The sequence below is a fragment of the Rutidosis leptorrhynchoides genome, chromosome 6 (genome assembly GCF_046630445.1).
Source record: "Rutidosis leptorrhynchoides isolate AG116_Rl617_1_P2 chromosome 6, CSIRO_AGI_Rlap_v1, whole genome shotgun sequence".
NCBI lineage: Eukaryota > Viridiplantae > Streptophyta > Magnoliopsida > Asterales > Asteraceae > Rutidosis > Rutidosis leptorrhynchoides.
In genome coordinates, this window is record NC_092338.1 from 198,067,689 (window position 1) to 198,087,421 (window position 19,733).

Consider the following 19,733-nt stretch of genomic DNA (forward strand, 5'->3'; position numbering starts at 1 on the left):
TTACAATTGGGCGTCCCTATAAATTACCATATACACTCAATCGGACACGATGGGCGGGGTATTTATATGTACGAATAATCGTTCATTTAACCGGACACGGGAATGGATTAATAGCCACTAGAATAATTAAAACAGGGGTGAAATTATGTACAAGGACACTTGGTATAATTGATAACAAAATATTAAAACCTTGGGTTACACTCAGTCGACATCCTGGTGTAATTATTAAACAAAGTATTAAAATCTTGTTACAGTTTAAGTCCCCAATTAGTTGGAATATTTAACTTCGGGTATAAGGATAATTTGACGAGGACACTCGCACTTTATATTTATGACTGATGGACTGTTATGGACAAAAACCAGACGGACATATTAAATAATCCAGGACAAAGGACAATTAACCCATGGGCATAAAACTAAAATCAACACGTCAAACATCATGATTACGGAAGTTTAAATAAGCATAATTCTTTTATTTCATATTTAATTTCCTTTATTTTATATTTAATTGCACTTCTAATTATCGCATTTTTATTGTTATTGTATTTAATCGTACTTTTAATTATCGTACTTTTTAATTATCGCAAGTTTATTTTATCGCACTTTTATTATTCGCAATTTCATTTATCGTTATTTACTTCATGCTTTAATTTAAGTCTTGTATTTATTTTTAATATTTTACATTTGGTTTTAACTGCGACTAAAGTTTTAAAATCGACAAACCGGTCATTAAACGGTAAAAACCCCCCTTTATAATAATAATATTACTTATATATATATTTGTATTTTTATAAAAGTAAACTAATATAGCGTTGAGCTTTGTTTAAAAAAGATTCCCTGTGGAACGAACCGGACTTACTAAAAACTACACTACTGTACGATTAGGTACACTGCCTATAAGTGTTGTAGCAAGGTTTAAGTATATCCATTCTATAAATAAATAAATATCTTGTGTAAAATTGTATCGTATTTAATAGTGTTTCCTGCTAAAATTAATAAGTATTTTATATACCCCTCGCGAAACATCAAGCCATGTATTTATAATATTCAGAAACGGTGGCCAAGCCGGCGGCTTCATTGGGAAGTCGGCGGCTTGCCTTGGGTCGGTGACTCCTTCTGCAAGTTTAACTTGATTCGCAAACACAAAACACGTAACTGTCAAAATTAAGTCGGCGGCTTGGTAGCAGGCCGGCGGCTTCAGTGATCTCGCAAATCTTTCTGATTTTATTTCCATTTTTACTTGAACTTGGTCGACAAGTCGAGAAGCCGTGTCCACTAGGCCGGCGGCTTCATCTTCTTTTTGCTTGGTCAACAAGTTCATTCAATTCTACAGCAATTCTAGAACATTCTTGTGTATTCAAGCTTAAGCCCGCGGCTTCCTTGACTCCACTCCATGCCGGCGGCTTCATAGCCTTTTGTGCAGTTTTCTTTGTTTTTGATCTTCTTTGATACATAACTTTGATAAAATCATTAGAATTACCTTTTTTCCCATTTTACCCATTTTAGTGTGTTTTAGGATTAAAATGACCTTAAAGTACTAAGACAACTCCTCAAAATGTTATCAAAAAACTGTATAATTTAGGAGTTATCACCGTTGTCACACGGTCACAGGCACGGTCGACCATGGTTCGACCGTGCGTACCCCAGTCCAAAATATATATCCGTTGTATAATCATTTGACTCAGATTTGAACACCACATTTTGAAATCTTTACTCCATCTAGCACCTGCAAAAGAAATCCAATATCCTATACAAGTATTATATGCATTAAGTGTGTGAGATTTGGTCTTATTGAGTTAAAATGACATAACACTCCAAATGTGGTAAACCTAACATTCTTGGAGAAGTGTCTTGATTGAAATTTTGGGTAATCTCAGTTTGGTCAAGACTTAGTTAGTTTCATTAATGCATTTGGTTCAATCCTAAAGACTAGCCAACATGTCATTAACTTCGTAGTTTCAATTAATCACAAGTCATATTCATTTTAAGAGTAAGTAGAGATTAATTGAATGATGTCTTTCTAAATCAAACATTAAGTGTGTAAAGACATCAATGTTAAGTCATACTTGGACATGTTACACAATGTGTTACTTAGACAAGACCAAATAAATTATTGACCATTATTCTTTTGTGAACCATTTTACACTTAATTCATTGAAGTAAACTAGTTACTTGAATTCTAGTATTCTAGCTAATAACACATAGTAAGCATGTTAATCAAGTTGGCAAATTAATGAGTATTAAACAAATTAGCAAGTAGCAAGTAATACTCACACATAGCAAGAGATAGTTATCCTAAAATCAATCATATGGATATTTGTACAACACTATGGTTTAAGCTTTAGCAAGCTTATTTACAATATAACATATTGTATGATTAATGTGTAAGCACACATTAATGTCCAACACATGCACAAGGGAAGAGAAATCTCTAGTTGTGACTTGGTGACCATCCTAAATGTATCTAAATGTATTTTAGGACTACAAGTCTTTACTAGTTATACTTAAAGATATTGTTCTTCATTTAGCCTTAATTTGTCACTAAGTAATCTTTAATTGTAATTAGTGTTCTAGTGGCATTAGCTTATGTGTGTTGGTACTTGGTGATCATCCTAAGAATGTCTAGACAAGTTTTAAGATCAAAAGTTATTGATTAACACTTATGTGTTATGCCTAATCATGGCTAATTTATCATTAAGATGTAATTAATCGTAATTAACCAAGATTAGTGTTTTTATGACCAAAACTCAATTGAGTATGGAGGGGGCATCTATTTTAAGAATGTTGAGAAAGGTTTCATGAATTATAGATGTCGGGAAGGGGTCAAACTAAATTTGATCAAAACTGGTGACAAAGAATTCTGCGATCGTACTACGGTTGACCGTGGTGGTGACCGTGCAACTTGTTTCCACAAAACTGTGTTTCAGATTCTGTCTGGGCTTCTACGGCTAAGTATACGATCGACCGTACTTTGACCGTGTACTTCAATGATCTTTGTTTTCATTCTTTAAGTTTTGTTTGACTTGGTCATTTGCAAGATCAAGTATGGATTAGTGAACTTGTGTATTTTATGTTAAGATGTCGATCATCACTTATGCATATGTATGTGTCATCATCAAAACATATTCTTTGGTTAAGCAAAGCATCATACTTAACTTTGTCGGTTAGTCCGTTAACCAACATTCAACTAACATTCTCCCCCTTTTTGATGATGACAAACATACAAGTGATGAGGGACATTTTGCTATAAATACGCAAGTGTTAACATCACTTGTATCCATATTTCTCTCCCTTTTGTCAAAGCAAAAAGGTTAGCTCCTGCTAGAGCTATGCTCGCCCTTAGAGCAAAGCTCCCCCTTAAATTGTGCACAATGGAAGATAATTATTAAAAACATAATAAGCACACATTTTATTCATAGCAATAATTAACCATAGATAATTCATGTAGTACATTTTTACATGAATGTCAAATAAATTCAGTCATCATGATGAAAGGAGTTACCCTTGTCCTTGTCTTCAAGCCGGGACAATCTTCAACCAATTTTTAGGATGTTTCCATGAATCACACTATTTTGTCCCTGTGTGGAGAGGGAACAAAAGTTGGGTGGGTTTTCAAGAGAAGGTTCATGGACCTATTTGGTCGATGCTTCACATATTGGGTATAAAGATACTTGAGTGGAATGGTGAAAAGGAGATGTCATCCCAACATATGCAAACAGTTTGGTTAGGTGGAGACCATACGGAAGAGACATATGAGAGTTTTGACATGCATGTTGCATTCCAGATGCCATGAAGTATGCAACATTTACTTTTGATGAGTTCAAGAGACACCATAGAAGCTTAATCTCATTGGCATCAAGTCGTTCAGGCAGTTCACCCTTTCCATAAACATTTGCAGTGATGATCTGTTACCAAAGATCATACGTTGAAGCAAGACGATGGCGAAGAAATCCATCTTTGTTGATGAACTCGGGTTGAAGTGTTCCATTGCACAATATGTCTATCTCTTTTTACCTGGGAATTCATCAAATGAATTTGGGTTTAGAAAGAATGTTCGTCCTTCATTTGAAACATCCATTATATTTCCAAACTCTTCAAGAGTCAAAGAATAATTCTTTCCATAAAGAGAAAATAAGATTTTCTCATCATTTTGTGAAAATTGAAGGCTTTCGTAGAATTCTTAGATATGAAGAGGATAAAGTGGTCCTCTTAGATTGAGAAAGGCATCTCATTTGATGTTCGAGAGATTTTCAAGAGAATAGATAGATAGATGATGTGTGAGTACCTCTCTCCCTTCAACAATGGATCTCATATTGGGATTGTGTTTGTCTTTTATAGGGATTCAATGAGTACGATAGCCCTTTATTAAACACTAGCAGGTTTGGTAAGGTAGGTAGAATAATTAATTCTAGTGAGTTCGTCAGACATTCTGCGGTCGATCCACGGTCGACCGTGATGACAGCCGTACAGGAGCTGAGTCATTCTTTTCATGCGTTTTTGACTTGTGCATGCAAGAATAATCAGTTGTGAGCACATAGTAAACATACATTATTGAGTTATTGAATTATTCTGCAAATGCATCATTGTTTTAGACTAACATTCATGCACAAACAATTCAAACATAAGCATTCAACCAATTTTTATTACACCATCCTAAACACACAAATTATATCCTCCTGCATGAGATTGTCTTCACAAAGTCCTTCAATGCCTTCTTGATCTTGGAGTGATTCTCACTAATTTCCTCTTCTCGCTTAAGAATTCTATCAACTTGGGTTTCAAAGTTTGAGTTCATGAATTCTTGATACTCCTGCAAGTTTGCTGCCTCATCTTCCATTTTGTCTTCATTCAATTCCTCATTTGGTTGATAGTTTTCAAGTTCATCTAGGTCTTCTTGAAGACTTGATCTTCTTCCATGAGAGGTTTCTGGTAGATGGACACTTCGAATGATGGTCAACTTGTCGATTGGTTCAAACGAAGGTTGTTGAACGACAGAGTGAAAAAGTTTGAGATAGGTGAACAAATTGTTCAGATGCATTCCATAAGGAAGAGACCTAGTTGATTTAGTCATTAAGTTGCTCATTCAAGATGCCATTAAAAAAGTCACATTGATTTCTTCATTGAGTTCAATAGCCCACATAACATAGATTTGAGTAACATGAATGTGAGAGTAATCTCCTAGCCTGCAGTAGATATTATGATCAATGATTTTGTTTAGGATATCAAGATCTGAACGAAGGTCCTTTCTTGTTAATCCCTTGGAAAGAATTTCAGAGTGATTGGCTTCCGGTTTGTAGAGTTGAGTTAATACATCAGTGGCTTGAATAAATTCAGGTAGGTGTTCTAGCTTGTGTCTTCTGCTATAGAACTCCCTTCCCCCGGTAGGTACACCTAGGATTTTAGCGAAGGCTTCGATAGGATATTCCCACCATTTTTTATTGAGATGGAACTTCACAACCTTTGTCTCTGAGTTGAAACTGAAGTTAGCATACAACTCTCTTATTAGTTCAGGATACACGGGTTCGTTGATTAGTACGAATGATGATAAATCTCTTTGAAATAGCTTGTCAACTATTTCATAAATGCTTCAGTGTTTACAACTCTTCCTTCTGTAATTGTTCTAGTTTTGAGCCACTTCTTGTAGTAAATTGTACGTTTTCTTGCATCAGCAGGTTATATCTTTCTACACCACCTCTTGATTGAGCATCCTTAGTTCTTGCCATTTTCTACACAATGATACTTCAAATTAATTCAAAGTGTATGTATAATTCAATTGTAGGAAACAAGTTTTGCAAACTTTAATTATCATCAATACTTAGATGTTTGATGTTAATATTCTTCACATTTTCACTCTTCATTAGTGTCAATGAGTTTGCAACTAGATTATGATTCTCACAAAGTTCATATGTGTTCCAGATTTTTAAGATCATCATTAACACATGTTTTGACATCTAACATTATCACACTCAAATTGCAACAATGTAGTTTATATCATATGAACGATGGTTCTATGAAAATCTAACCTAGATGTATAGTGAACCCTAGAATTTTCCTGAGTTAAATCAATGCATAGATAGGCATTACTACAATCGTTTCTAAGTTGTTCTCAAGAACATTTTTGATTGTTTGCACCAATTTTGGGTTTTGGGACATTCTAGTTAGGGTTTCTTCACAACATTAGTGAAGAGTTCATCATATAAACACAATTGAATGCTAGGAAAATAATGATTAATCATACCAAAAGAATGAATTGAGATGGAAGGAATGCGTGTTCTTCAATGTGCGGTCATCTCCTCAGCCGTGCAGAGAGTATTTGTTTGAATTGAGTTTGGGTGAAATGAATAGTAAGGGCTTTATTCAATTTAAAACAGTGTCAGGCCGAGCACAGTCTAAGTACGGTTGACCGTGGAAAAAAAAACTTCTAGAAGCTTGGAACAGATATCTACGGTCGTGTCTGCGGTCAGCCGTGCTTCATCCGTGGATCTCCTGATGAAGCATTTCTTCACTTCTTCTTCTTTTGAGCGCGTTTTGACGATTATTAGGTTCTATAGAATACTTGAGGACAAGTTTTCTTTTCCTAACATTGAATGATCACATCCTCCCGATGTTTCATCATCAATGACCACGTAATATACTACATTTATATATATATATATATATATATATATATATATATATATATATATATATATATATATATATATATATATATATAGTATACACAAAACGCATCAACTTGTATTTAGTATGCAATTCATAGTTTCATTCAAACACACAATCCTAATACAAGTAGACTTCCTTCAACATTCCTTTTGAAATCATTTTCAGAAACAATTTTGCATTTATATGAAAAACCTTTCATTAATTCAAAGTCTTTTGAGAAGGTTATTCGCATTAGCATTTTGATCATTGGTTTTGATTAATTTTAAAGTTACCCCAATCCTTGACTTATCCCTTTTATTAAATTGCTAGTTTGGCCAATTTTCCCCATGTTCTCAATTCTCCTAATAATAGACAATGGACTTTGATTACATGATTTGTATTTGCTAGAGTTGTGACACAAATTCATTTGAAGTTCATCTTTTGATGAATTACAAATAGTTGTCTTTTCAAGCTTTCTTTTCAAAGAGTTGTTTTCATCAATTAGAACTTTGTTAAGTTGCTTAACTTTGTGTAATTCTTTTTCTAAAAGTTTTACTTTATCACAACTACTGTCATATACAAATTTAATAGTTTTGTAATCATCTATCAATTCTTAATAATTAGAAGGATAAATTACATGTACCTCATTGAACTCCATGCTTGAGACATCATCTTCTTTGTAGGGAGATTCTACCTCTTCTTCACTTTGACTATCTTGATTTAAATGATTCCAAGAACCCATGAGGCAACACTCTTCATCTTCATCCAAAACTTTTTCTAGAGCATCTTCCCAATCTCTATCAAAATCCCCAAGTTTCTTCAATTTCTCTCTTATCCTTTTACCCTTTAAACTCCTAGAGTTTTCTTCTTCTTGACAGCAAAGTAAATCCCAACATTCCTTTGCATTTTTACATGAAATTATCTTCATTCTTTCTTCATTAGGAAGAACTTCACGGAGTAATAAAATAGCATCAAATTGTTTCAAAACTTCATTGTTTTGAAATGTTGACTTCACTAGTCTTGAACTAGCTTGTGGAACAAAGTCTCCTACTTTGATTATCATCCACAAGTAGTAATCCTTAGATTTGAGATAAACTTCAAATCTTAATTTCCACACATCAATATCTTCTTTATCAAATATTGGTGCTTCTTTCACCAATTCTTCTAAGTATCCCATAGTTTGAGTTGATCCGAGAATCGTTAACTCAAGTTTTTGCACAAAATGAATTTTAACACTTCTAAAAACATTTATAGAGCAATGATTTGAGCAACCGCTCTGATACCAATTGTAAGTAACTAGAGGGGGGTGTATAGTTACTTAATACATTTTTAACACTTTTTCGATTGATCACCAAATTTGATTAAGTATGGTCAATCAATTCAACTCAAACTTGATGTGTGTGGTGTATATGTTCAAAATGATAAGCAAAGTAATGTAAAGAACATAGACACAAGGATTTATAGTGGTTAGGGTGGATGTTAACTAATCCACTCCCCGATTACACTAATCGGGATTTCTTACTTCACTAAGCACTTTTCTACAAACCCGGTGGAGATCCGATTTACAAGTCTTCAACTTCTTTGGTAGACAACAAACCTAATCTTTGTATCGCTTTGAAAGACCAACTCCAACCTAGCTCAACTTGTCTTCAACTTGGACAAGTATTAATCTTCAAATAAGATTAATCAACTTCCTAAGTCCCTTTAAGGAAGTAGATCACTAAGCTAGCCTATGCTTCTACTAATTGAAGTTACAAGACTCATACAATTTGCAATGATGATCCTAAGACAATACTAGGACATACATCACACTAAGTAAACTCACAAGATAAACAATTTTTATTAGTAAGTTTACAACAACCAAATTCTATATCTATAAGATCATAGAATCTTTTCTTGCTTGATTACATTTGAGTAGTAATTAAAGCCCTTGTGATATCTGGAAATAAGCCTTTGAAATATGCAAGAGGGTCAGCTTCAAATGCTCTTCAATGCTTTCTATTTATAGTGAGATTCAAAAACTAGCCGGTGTCACACGGTCACAAGCACGGTCGACCGTGGTTCGACCGTGCGTACCCAGTCCAAAATATGTATCCGTTGTATAACCATTTAACTCAGATTTGAACACCACATTTTGGAATCTTTAATCCATCTAGAACCTACAAAAGAAACCCAATATCCTATACAAGTACTATATGCATTAAGTGTGTCAGATTTGGTCTTATTAAGTGAACATGACATAACACTCCAAATGTGGTAGACCAAACATTCTTGGAGAAGTGTCTTGATTGACAATTTGGGTAATCTCATTTTGGTCAAGACTTAGTTAGGTTCATTAATGCATTTGGTTCAATCCTAAAGACTAGTCAACATGTCATTAACTTCCTAGTTTCAATTAATCACAAGTCATATTCATTTTAAGACTAAGTAGAGATTAATTGGATGATGTCTTTCTAAATCAAACATTAAGTGTGTAAAGACATCAATGTTAAGTCATACTTGGACATGTTATACAATGTGTTACTTAGACAAGACCAAATAAATTATTGACCATTATTCTTTTGTGAACCATTTTACACTTAATTCATTGAAGTAAACTAGTTACTTGAATCCTAGTATTCTAGCTAATAACACATAGCAAGCATGTTAATCAAGTTTGCAAATTAATGAGTATTAAACATATTAGCAAGTAGCAAGTAATACTCACACATAGCAAGAGATAGTTATTCTAAAATCAATCATATGGATATTTGCACAACACTATGGTTTAAACTTTAGCAAGCTTATTTGCAAAATAACATATTGCATGATTAATGTGTAAGCACACATTAATGTCTAACACATGCACAAGGGAAGAGTAATCTCTAGTTGGGAGTTGGTGACCATCTTAAATGTATCTTAGTGTATTTTAGGATTACAAATCTTTACTATTTATACTTAAAGATATTGTTCTTCATTTAGCCTTAATTTGTTACTAAGTATTCTTTAATTGTAATTAGTGTTCTAGTGACATTAGCTTATGTGTGTTGGTACTTGGTGATCATCCTAAGAATGTCTAGACAAGCTTTAAGATCACAGGTTATTGATTAACACTTATGTGTTATGCCTAATCATGGTTAATTTGTCATTAAGATGTAATTAAGCGTAATTAACCAAGATTAGTGTTTTTATAACCAAAACTCAATTGAGTATGGAGGAGGCATCTATTCTAAGCGTGTTGAGAAAATTTTCATGAATTATAGATGTCGGGAAGTGGTCAAACTAAATTTGATAAAAAATGGTGACAGAGAATTTTGCAGTCGTACTACGGTTGACCGAGGTGGAGACCGTGCAATTTGTTTTCACAAAATTGCGTTGCAGATTCAGCCTGGGCTTCTACTACTAAGTATACGGTCGACCGTACTTTGACCGTGTACTTCAATGATCTTTATTTTCATTCTATAAGTTTTGTTTGACTTGGTTATTTGCAAGATCAAGTATGGATTAGTGAACTTGCGTGTTTTATCTTAAGATGTCGATCATTCCTTATGCATATGTATGTGTCATCATCAAAACATATTCTTTGGTTAAGCAAAGCATCATACTTAATTTTGTCGGTTAGTCCATTAACCAACATTCAACCAACAGCGTAGTCACTCTATGTATATGTATGTATATAGTATGTTTATATTCACTAAGCATTGCTTACCCTCTCGTTGTTTACATTTTTTATAGATTCGAGAAGCGGAGGAGGAAAGGGTGGTACGGGGACTAGAGGACTACCACATGTTGCTTAGAAGACTTTGCTTTTGAAATTCGACTTAGGATTGGGTAGTTCAATCCCAACCACCATGCTCGGTCTTTTGATTGTAACTAAACTAGGTTGGGTCAAAAATTGTCACGTTGTGGTATTAATGGGTCGTTAGAGTCCCAAGGGTCGAAATACTCGTTTTGTTACTTAAATATTATTTATTTAATGTTTGGAAAATGTTAAACTTGGCTTTAGTTGTTATCGGTGGAGCCGATATATAGTTTGAGGTGTCAAAATTGTTTTTACACCTCAGTATCTGTTTCTGCCTAATATCACGTTGCGACTTACCTTCGCCGCGTCGCGACTTGTGGTGTATTTTGAATGTCAAGCACATATTGCACTGAATGCTGGGAAGTGATGTTCAGGCAGTGGTTAAGCTCGACATTGAATCTACACTTGGGACCGCATCGCAATGGGATAAACCTCGTTGCGACCTTGCACTGTAAAAGAAAACTATCGTATTCGAAAACGGGTTCAAGTCGTTTCATTCAACGGTTGAATTTTAAGAAAATAATTCAATAATTAATAATAATAGAACATCTTTACAAATTTATCTATATATATACATACATATCACCATTTTTAACACAAATTTAACAACTTTTCTCTAGTTTTTATACAATTTCTCAAATTTTACCAACAATCTCTACTTTAGACTGTTTAACTATCGGATCTAATTGTTGTTTCAATTGACGTATATTGCGAGGGTGAATTTGCTCACTTTAAGCCATATGATTTTGGCGTGAAAAATTCGTTTGAAGATATTGATGTTCATGAGTACTATTTACCAAATCTGTTTTTCATAAAGAAACTATACTTTACGTCCATATGGACGTTTGTATTTCGATGAAGACAAGAATCACTTTGAGTATCCTAGGTATAACAAAGAATGGAATGATATGATACAAAGAACCAAGATACGGTCTCAAAGGATTAAGTTGTATCTTTTATACATCGATGAAAGTCCATAGCATGATTACGATACTGATGAGTTTTCAGAATTGAGCCAATATTCGTTTTATAAATTTTTCGAATACATTCTTCTAATTTTTAATATATGTCGTTTTAGGACTTTTTTAATTATTGTTATTTCTTATTTTGTATTTTAGGACTTTTAATACTGGCTTCATATAAATCAAAAAACACCGGTTTTCGCGAAGCTTCTTGTTCAAATCTCTCATCAAATGTCGCTATTCTATAATGTATGTCGTGCAAATTCCCCGCTAACCCGAGTGAATATTAAAATATTTGTTCTACATTCATTCGTGAAGGTACTATGTCATTTACAAGCTATTCTATAATGTATGTCGTGCAAATTCCCCGCTAACCCGAGTGAATATTAAAATATTTGTTCTACATTCATTCGTGAAGGTACTATGTCATTTACAAGCCCGACCCTCCTCTCGGTGATGTGGGTGAGAAACCCAAATCAAAAAAGCTCACTAAGCCAAAATTGTAATCATCTTTCAATTTTAATTAAGTTTGGTTTTATATATTTATTTGTGTAATAGTAATTAAATAAATTTAATTTAAAACATTAAACAAAGTTAAATAAAATTTAAATTGTACTAAAAGATGAAAAAGAAATTAAAAATACCTCACCCTAACCCCATCATGCCATCCCACTACTTTCTATTTTACCAATACATCCACCACATCACCGTCAACTACCTCACCTCCTAACATGCCAAAAAATCTCATCACCACTACAAGTGGTGTAAGGAGTATTCATAGATTAATAGTTGTTCACAACACTTTCCAACTACAGAATGTCCATTGTTAAAGTGTTTTAGTTATGTTTCTGTATATTCTTGAATGAAAGTAATTTCTTTTTCCTAAATGAAAATCTATTAAAGACAGTTAATCGTGAGAGGATATAAGGCCATGTTTATTTTTGACTTAATTGGCTTAATTATATAAAACTTGATTTAAAAAGTCATGGAGGGGTATTTGTTTTTAACTTATTAAATAAGACACACTTTAATAAAAAAAACTGAATTAAGTGTGAATTTCCATTTAAATTCTTACTTTTTAATAACTGCTTTTATAACTGTTACCATATAAGGTTTATTTAGTAATTTTGATTATTCAGACAATTTTTCAACATATAAAACAAACACTAATTATTTATTTATCACTTATTTCTTCCAGACATTATATATCCGTTCAGATTAAAGAATTAATAAGAAAAAAAAATCAAACGATCCCAAACTAAAGGTTACAAACCTTGTTTTTTGGCGGGAAAGCCTGTTAACTTAACAAATATGACTTTTGGTGAGAATAACTGTTGGGAAGCGACTTTTCGATATAACGTATAGTGCCTAAAATTTTCGAGACCCCAACCAGGGGCGCTACCCCCTTGGACCCCGGAAGGGGGCAACCCCTTGACCCCCCGCTATATTTTGCTACAGTGTCTAATCAACTTTTACGGTCATGCACTCCGCAATCTTCAAATCTGTTGTTAAATATAACTAGATAACTCTTATTTTGAAGTAAATTCCAATTACCTAAAAATTATTGTTAGATTTCAGTAAAATAAAATCAGCGACAGAGGCGCTCTAACTTCACATAAACCGTTTATATACTCCACAACCAATAACAAAAATAAACATAAACATTAATTCAAACAAGAAGTGAAAGAAGACAACAATAATAACGTTATTAACATGAAAAGTTGTTTCCATATTACAAATCTATATTGCACCAACGTTCTTAAGCCCTAATACAACACCAACACCGATAATGTGACCAACGGTCCCACAAGCTAAGGTATCGGCTAGAGTGAAACCAGCAGGGTCGCCTGTTTGAAGCCCTGAATCTCTAACCTCAAGCTTTAGCCCTGCAGTTGCCTTCCTATTTGCCGATGGTGCCAACCCAAATCGACCAGCGAACAACATCAAGGTTGTTGATGTCACCATAATCTATTCAAATTAAAATTCTTGAGTGTTTATCTTTTATTGTTACCGTACGTGTTTTAAATTGCTAATATAAAATTCTGGAACACACAAATTTACCAGATTTGTGGATGAACCGATGAAATCACAACGAACACCTAGAGCTCCCTTTCCCTTCCCCTTGGGTTTCATTTCTTGCAATGCTACCTGAATATGGTCAATTACATATACTTATTTTATACATTGAAAGAATGTGAAATTACATATCGATTAAATCCAAATGAGCATTTAATTAAAAAACTTCCAAGATATTATGTAGTTGAAACAACCATAATATCTAGACTATTACAATAATATTTTCATTTGATATGCTATTTTTGTTTCAGTAACATTTTCACCACCTAATTAATTTTTAAGACAAAAATTATACTATCGGGGCCGTCTTAACAATTAAAGGCCATAAACGAAAATAAAAATGAACCTACATTTACGTTTAAAATTTTTACTACGCATAAAAAAATAAATACTCCCATTATCTATTTATTTACTTAAATTGTATTTAACTACTAAAAATAATGTATTTTAACTTTAATTGACAATTTTTTATTTGATTTAATTAAATATATTAAAAAAAATATCAACATATTCAAAATTTAGGGCTCTTCTAAATTTTTGGACCCTGGGCAGTTGCCTATCTTTTTTATGCTTGAAGACACCTCTGAATACTATCATTGTTGAAGACAAAAAAAAAAAAAAAAAATTACTCAAATAGATATATTTCTAGGTAGATTAATACAGGGTTGACAATCGACACGCCTTGAAACTAGATACAACATCGAAATTGAAAATAAGACCATCGATAACGCAGCGTTTCTGCCTCTGGTGCCCATGATGTGTTGTGAGAAACGCCCCACAAACTCCTGGAATGGAGCGTTTGTGGGCGTTTGTCTTCAGGCGCTTATCGGCGAATCACGGAGAAAGAAGAGGGGCGGCAGGCGACGTGGGCAGTGGTGATTGGCTGGTCAACCCAACCGTTAGGGAGACGTTTGGCTGCAACATTTAATAATAAAAAATTACTTTTCTCATTTATATATATATATATATATATATATATATATATATATATATATATATATATATATATATAAACACGTTTTATCATCTTATTCATCTTTATAACACTCATATTCATCTCATCTTTATCATATTTTATCAAACTCATATTCATATTCATCTTTATCTCATATCCATCATACATATTTTATCACACTCATATTCATATTCATCTTTACCGAATTCGTTTACCAATTTACTCTATGAAGAGTTTAATAACAATAACCGTGGGTGATTTCGGGGTGATGATCAATTAACATCGAAATGACGTCATATAAGTAAAAATTGTAAGGAGTTTAATTGTGTGTTCGAGGAAACGCAACGCACTTGGGGTTGTTGACGGAATGATCGAGTCTTAATGAAAAACGTGTTGCTTAATTATAAAAGAAAAACTTTGAAAGACTTTAAGATGACCGAAGCTTGGGATGTTTTGAAAAAACATCCAAAATGGTATGCACCACCACCGGTCGGGGGAGAAGATGTTGATGAGAATGATGTCGATGATGATGACGACGACGACAAAGGTTTGATGATAGTTTTGGTGTTGATCTTTCTTCCGACGTACGTCCGATCGAAAAAGAGTTATTTGGACTCGACCCTTTGAAAAGACCAAAAGGCCGCGAGCAGATCGATTTCATCCGATGTGGGAACGACATCTCGTTCAACAAACTCTTCAAAGTCGTCCAAATATTCGGAAAAGATGGTTGAAGAAAAAAAGAGTTCTCTTGCGGCTTTTAGAAATGCGGCTTACTACAACAAGCTGCGCATGTGATCGAGATTCTTAAAACGGGCACCCAGTGGTTAAAAGAGAAAGAAAAAAAACGGTTCAAAGGCTATAAGAATGGGTTCGTAAGCAATTTAATGATATCATTCAAATTTCGTCGTCCTAAGATGAAGACGAAGATGAAAATGACGACAACAATGACGATTAAGCTTATGTTTTATTTAATTTTATGTCATTTTTTAAGTTTATGCCTTTTTTTTGTGTTTAATTTTTAAGTTTATGTACCCTTCTTTTTAATTATTAACTATATTTAATCTATTCAATTCTATTATTTTATTTAAATAACAAACAAATAAAAAAAAAGTAAAAAGAAAATCAAAATTAAATGCTATATTATTGTCATCTTTTCACAAATGCCCCTCTATTACAACTCTCTCATTTCCCAGCCATAGTCCAGTCATTGACTTGCTCCAAAAAAGTACATTTTACCCGCTCCACGTCACAATTATCATTATCCGTGGTCTAAGGTGGCTTGGTGGGGAGCTTTTGCTAGCAAACCATTCTAGTTTTAGTTTTTGGGTTGATTGTGGGTCACTCAATTATGAATGAAAATAATTGGTAATATAATCATTTCAAAATATTATAGTATTTCTTGGATTATTAAAGTGATGAATTTTGTTAACGACTTATTCTTAACTTCCATAATTATATATTATGTTGTACGTTTGAGAATGACTAATTGATTACGGTTATACAACTGTACAATGAATTATACATGTTAACGACAGCCGATGAGCTGTAAATAACAAATTTCTAAAATGATTTATAGATTTAGAGATTGGCACATGTGATTCATTTGACCCGAAATTAATATGACAATAAAAAGTTGACCCGAATAGAAAATCAGTTTGTGGTAGTAATTGTCTAGTTCTGAACCCATAACCTGTTCAGTCAACTCGATCCAATCAAAATTGCCACCACAGATTAATAATTTTCCAGACACAAAAAAAACTAACATAATAAAAAAAATTGAACTAACCATGTTTTGAACTGGGGAAAGTGATGGTGAAGTGGCCTTCAAACCGGTGAATTGAGGAAGAGAAGTCATTACAGCAGTTGTCATTTTTTATTAATGAATAATAAAAAGTCGAGTTTGAAAAATTGGAGTTATGGAAAGTTCTTAAAAGTAGAAACCACATAAAAGATTTGAATTTATGGCCATGGAAGTTAGATGTAGGATAAACTTTGATCCATGTGCTTACATGTCAGTATATGACTGGACATTTACATATCCACTAGATTTTCATAATTGATTCTGGTTTTTCATTGTAAAATAATATTTTTTTTCTTTTTTTTTTTTTTTTATATATACATATACATTATCTATATAATCAATTAGAAAACAGAAAAAGCCAAAAAAATGGTACTGTTGAATTTTCCTAAAGTTGTAATAACATTCAAGTTGCTGGGTAAAAATACTACGGAGTAAGACAAAAAGATGATTAAGACTTTTAAACCCAACCGTTTTTTCCAAATATATATTATCAGTAACAAATTAGTTACAGAAAATCAATGTTGGAGTGGTGGCAACTTGCGCATGTGATATACCAATGGGTCAGTGGTTCAAGTCTTGGCCAGTCCCCTTCCCCTCCCTTTTTTCTGCTTTTTTTATTTTACATTTTACCCATTAATCCCCCATTTTAAAATTTTCCATAATTCACCCTTAATGTTTGTTTATCGCTAATTTAATTTTCTCACTCTTATTCTCTTATTTTTAAATAATTTTTAGTTTCTTATTTTACATTTTACCCATTAACCTTTTTTAAAATTTTTCATAATTCACCCTTAATATCTGTTTACCCCTAATTTAATCCTCTCACTCCTATTCTCTTATTTTTAAATAATTTTTCGTTTATCTTCCTGCTCTTAAAATATTTATATGCCTTCTTTTACTTTTTTCTTTTATTTTGTTATGGTTATTAACGTTAAAGTATTTAATTTAAAACATAAGCTGTGTACAACGAAAAGCTCCTATTTATGTTACATGTAAAAAATAAGAGGTTCGCCGCCGCATCGCGCTGCTTACCTCAAAAATTGTTGTATGATATTCAGAGAAAACCGTAAATTACTGTTCATTTATCTTAAATCAATATTAATCCCTGTTATCAAACTTTAAACGATGTGACAGTCCAACTAGGAATGGCAATATGAAGTAACCCGTGATGTGCGGGTACCCGATTTGTGATGGACAGGTAAAATCATAATATTTATGTTTTTATGCCCTAAATATTGCGGTAAATATTTTTATGCCCTAAATGTATACATATAAGACAAAAATAAAAGTAAAAGGTAAGAGTAAAAAATGTAAAGTCGACAAAAAATACAATATAATAATTATGTTTTTTAGACTGTGGGTTTTTAACCCGTGAAAAATAAAATTGAGATCAATGAAGTATTTTTGACTAATCACAGAAGGATACAACTTAATCATTAGACTTTTCATTGAAAATTGAGGTGGGGTAATTGTAACACTTTCAACTGGGCCTAGTAGTAAATAATCTTTTTACACTTAGTTAATATTAATTTATTAATATTAGTGATTTTAATAATTATGTGTTCATAATTATTGGTGTTTGTGATAAAATGTGTTTTGTGACAAGGGTCACAGAACATGTTTAGTTATGTAAAGTGGACCTCAATAGGACTATTTAATGAAGTGTTTCATATTTCAGATAATTGATAAATACCCGTTTGAAACACGGAGGGAGTTTCCTCTCTTTGAAGAAACCTAAATATAGATATATTATAGTGTTCTGTACCATTTTCTTTCTTTTTGGATAAACACGACACGTACACATATATAAACCATATTTTGTTCTTCAAACTTAAAATCAAAGAGTTTGAATCAAAGCTTGCGATTTCGTATATCTAATTCTAGTGTTTACAAGGATCGAAATAAGGTAAACAACTATGAATTTGATGAATTAAATTGGGTTTTAAGTGGGTTTTGTAAAGAGTGAGTTTGAATTTTAAATTCTTGATCATATGTGTTTGTTTTGCTTGAAAGATGATAGGAATAGTTTCTATATATGTTATATAGTATTATTGGGCCTTTGTATCGACCAAAACAAGCAGAAATCGATTTTTGGGTGTTAAAAACCGAAAATCAACAAACTGGTAATGTTCTTCAACTCCCACGCGTTTGACGGCTCAACCGTACGATTGACCACGTGGTTGAGGTCTCAACTACGTGGTTGAGGGCTCAACCATACGGTTGAGGGCTCAACCTTGTCAGCCCGATAATGACATTTCAGCCAAACTTAATGAGATTTTCAGCACGCGCGCAAAGCGCTAATCGTGTGATTTGAGGCTCGTACATGCGTTTAATGATTCGTTCTGCATGTAAAAACAAATTGTTGGTCCCTTGATTAACAACATGAGTATTGTACAGGAAGAGTTAATACAATTCTTTTAATTAACTTAAGTGTTATCACAGTTTAGTATTCAAAATGCAATTTGTTGGCATATGTTTATGTAATAGTTTAGTGGCATATGGTTTTAATTGTGTAATGTATTGTATTTGTATTTTACCATGGTAAATGTTATTTACCTTTCATGTAACTTGGAGGTTACACTATATAAAGCAACATCCCTCTTTTGTAATGACTAGTTATCATAATACATTCACCATATTATCTTACTCTCTCTCTCTCTCTAGTATTGTTCATAACTAATACCTTAACCCACTTTAACACCTAAGAACCGATCGGGTAGGCTTGCAAAGGGACTAACAATTGGTATCAGAGCGGGACTTGCTATCTTACTTGTAGATCCAAGGATTGAAGCCTCTTGATTCGTGTTATGAAGTGTTTGGTATTCTTCGATTTAGGTATCACGATAACTCACGTGTTGGTTAATTTCTTGCTTGACTTTGTTAAAAAATGTGACGACCCAGAAATTTCCGATCAAATTTAAACTTAAATCTTATATGATTTCAACTAGATAAGCAAAGTCTGTAATATTGAGTTACAAAAATTTTGAAACCGTTTACATGAATTCATTTAACCTTTGACTATTCCCGTCGATTCACGAACAACTGTGTGTAAATAAATATGTAAATAAATATGATTCCTATACATAGTTAATGTTATATGTATATTGTAATATATATATATAAATATTAAATGTTATATATATGTTATTATATATATGTCATAATTAATAATATGTAATATTAAGTTTGATTACGGGTTAAAAATATAATTAAATATAATTGTTATAGTTACTTTCAATATTTTTATTAATATTAAAATCAGTATTATTATTATTATTATTTTTCAATATATACATAACATAGATATGAAGTTTGATATATAAATTGTTAATATATTATTATTATTACTCCCATTATTATTATTATTAATATTAATATTAATACAAAATATTATCTTATTAAATCTATCGGTAGAATGAAAACAAGAAGGCTACGAATTAATGTTGAATTATTAACTGTCACTGTTTCTCTCAACTTATCTTGAGATTTTTATAGTTTATTATTACTTTAATATGT

General features: G+C 32.6%; 1 protein-coding gene across 1 annotated transcript; it reads right to left on the minus strand.

The window, feature by feature from the left end:
- Positions 1-13,028: 13,028 nt before the first annotated feature.
- Positions 13,029-16,359, minus strand: LOC139856075 (photosystem I reaction center subunit psaK, chloroplastic-like). Its single transcript, XM_071845312.1, has 3 exons — positions 16,203-16,359; positions 13,447-13,533; positions 13,029-13,353 (listed from the first exon to the last, which is right to left on the minus strand). Exons 1-3 carry the CDS (start codon positions 16,284-16,286, stop codon positions 13,126-13,128), a joined length of 399 nt encoding a protein of 132 aa, XP_071701413.1. The 5' UTR covers positions 16,287-16,359; the 3' UTR covers positions 13,029-13,125.
- Positions 16,360-19,733: the final 3,374 nt, after the last annotated feature.

What these genes read in the sequence shown, in the direction of transcription:
- LOC139856075 (XM_071845312.1), bottom strand. Translation starts at nt 16,286, where the DNA reads ATGACAACTGCTGTAATGACTTCTCTTCCTCAATTCACCGGTTTGAAG. An exon ending in TTTCCCCAGTTCAAAACATG is followed by an intron (nt 13,534 to 16,202) that starts GTTAGTTCAATT and finishes GACCATATTCAG; the next exon opens with GTAGCATTGCAAGAAATGAA. An exon ending in TCGGTTCATCCACAAATCTG is followed by an intron (nt 13,354 to 13,446) that starts GTAAATTTGTGT and finishes TAATTTGAATAG; the next exon opens with ATTATGGTGACATCAACAAC.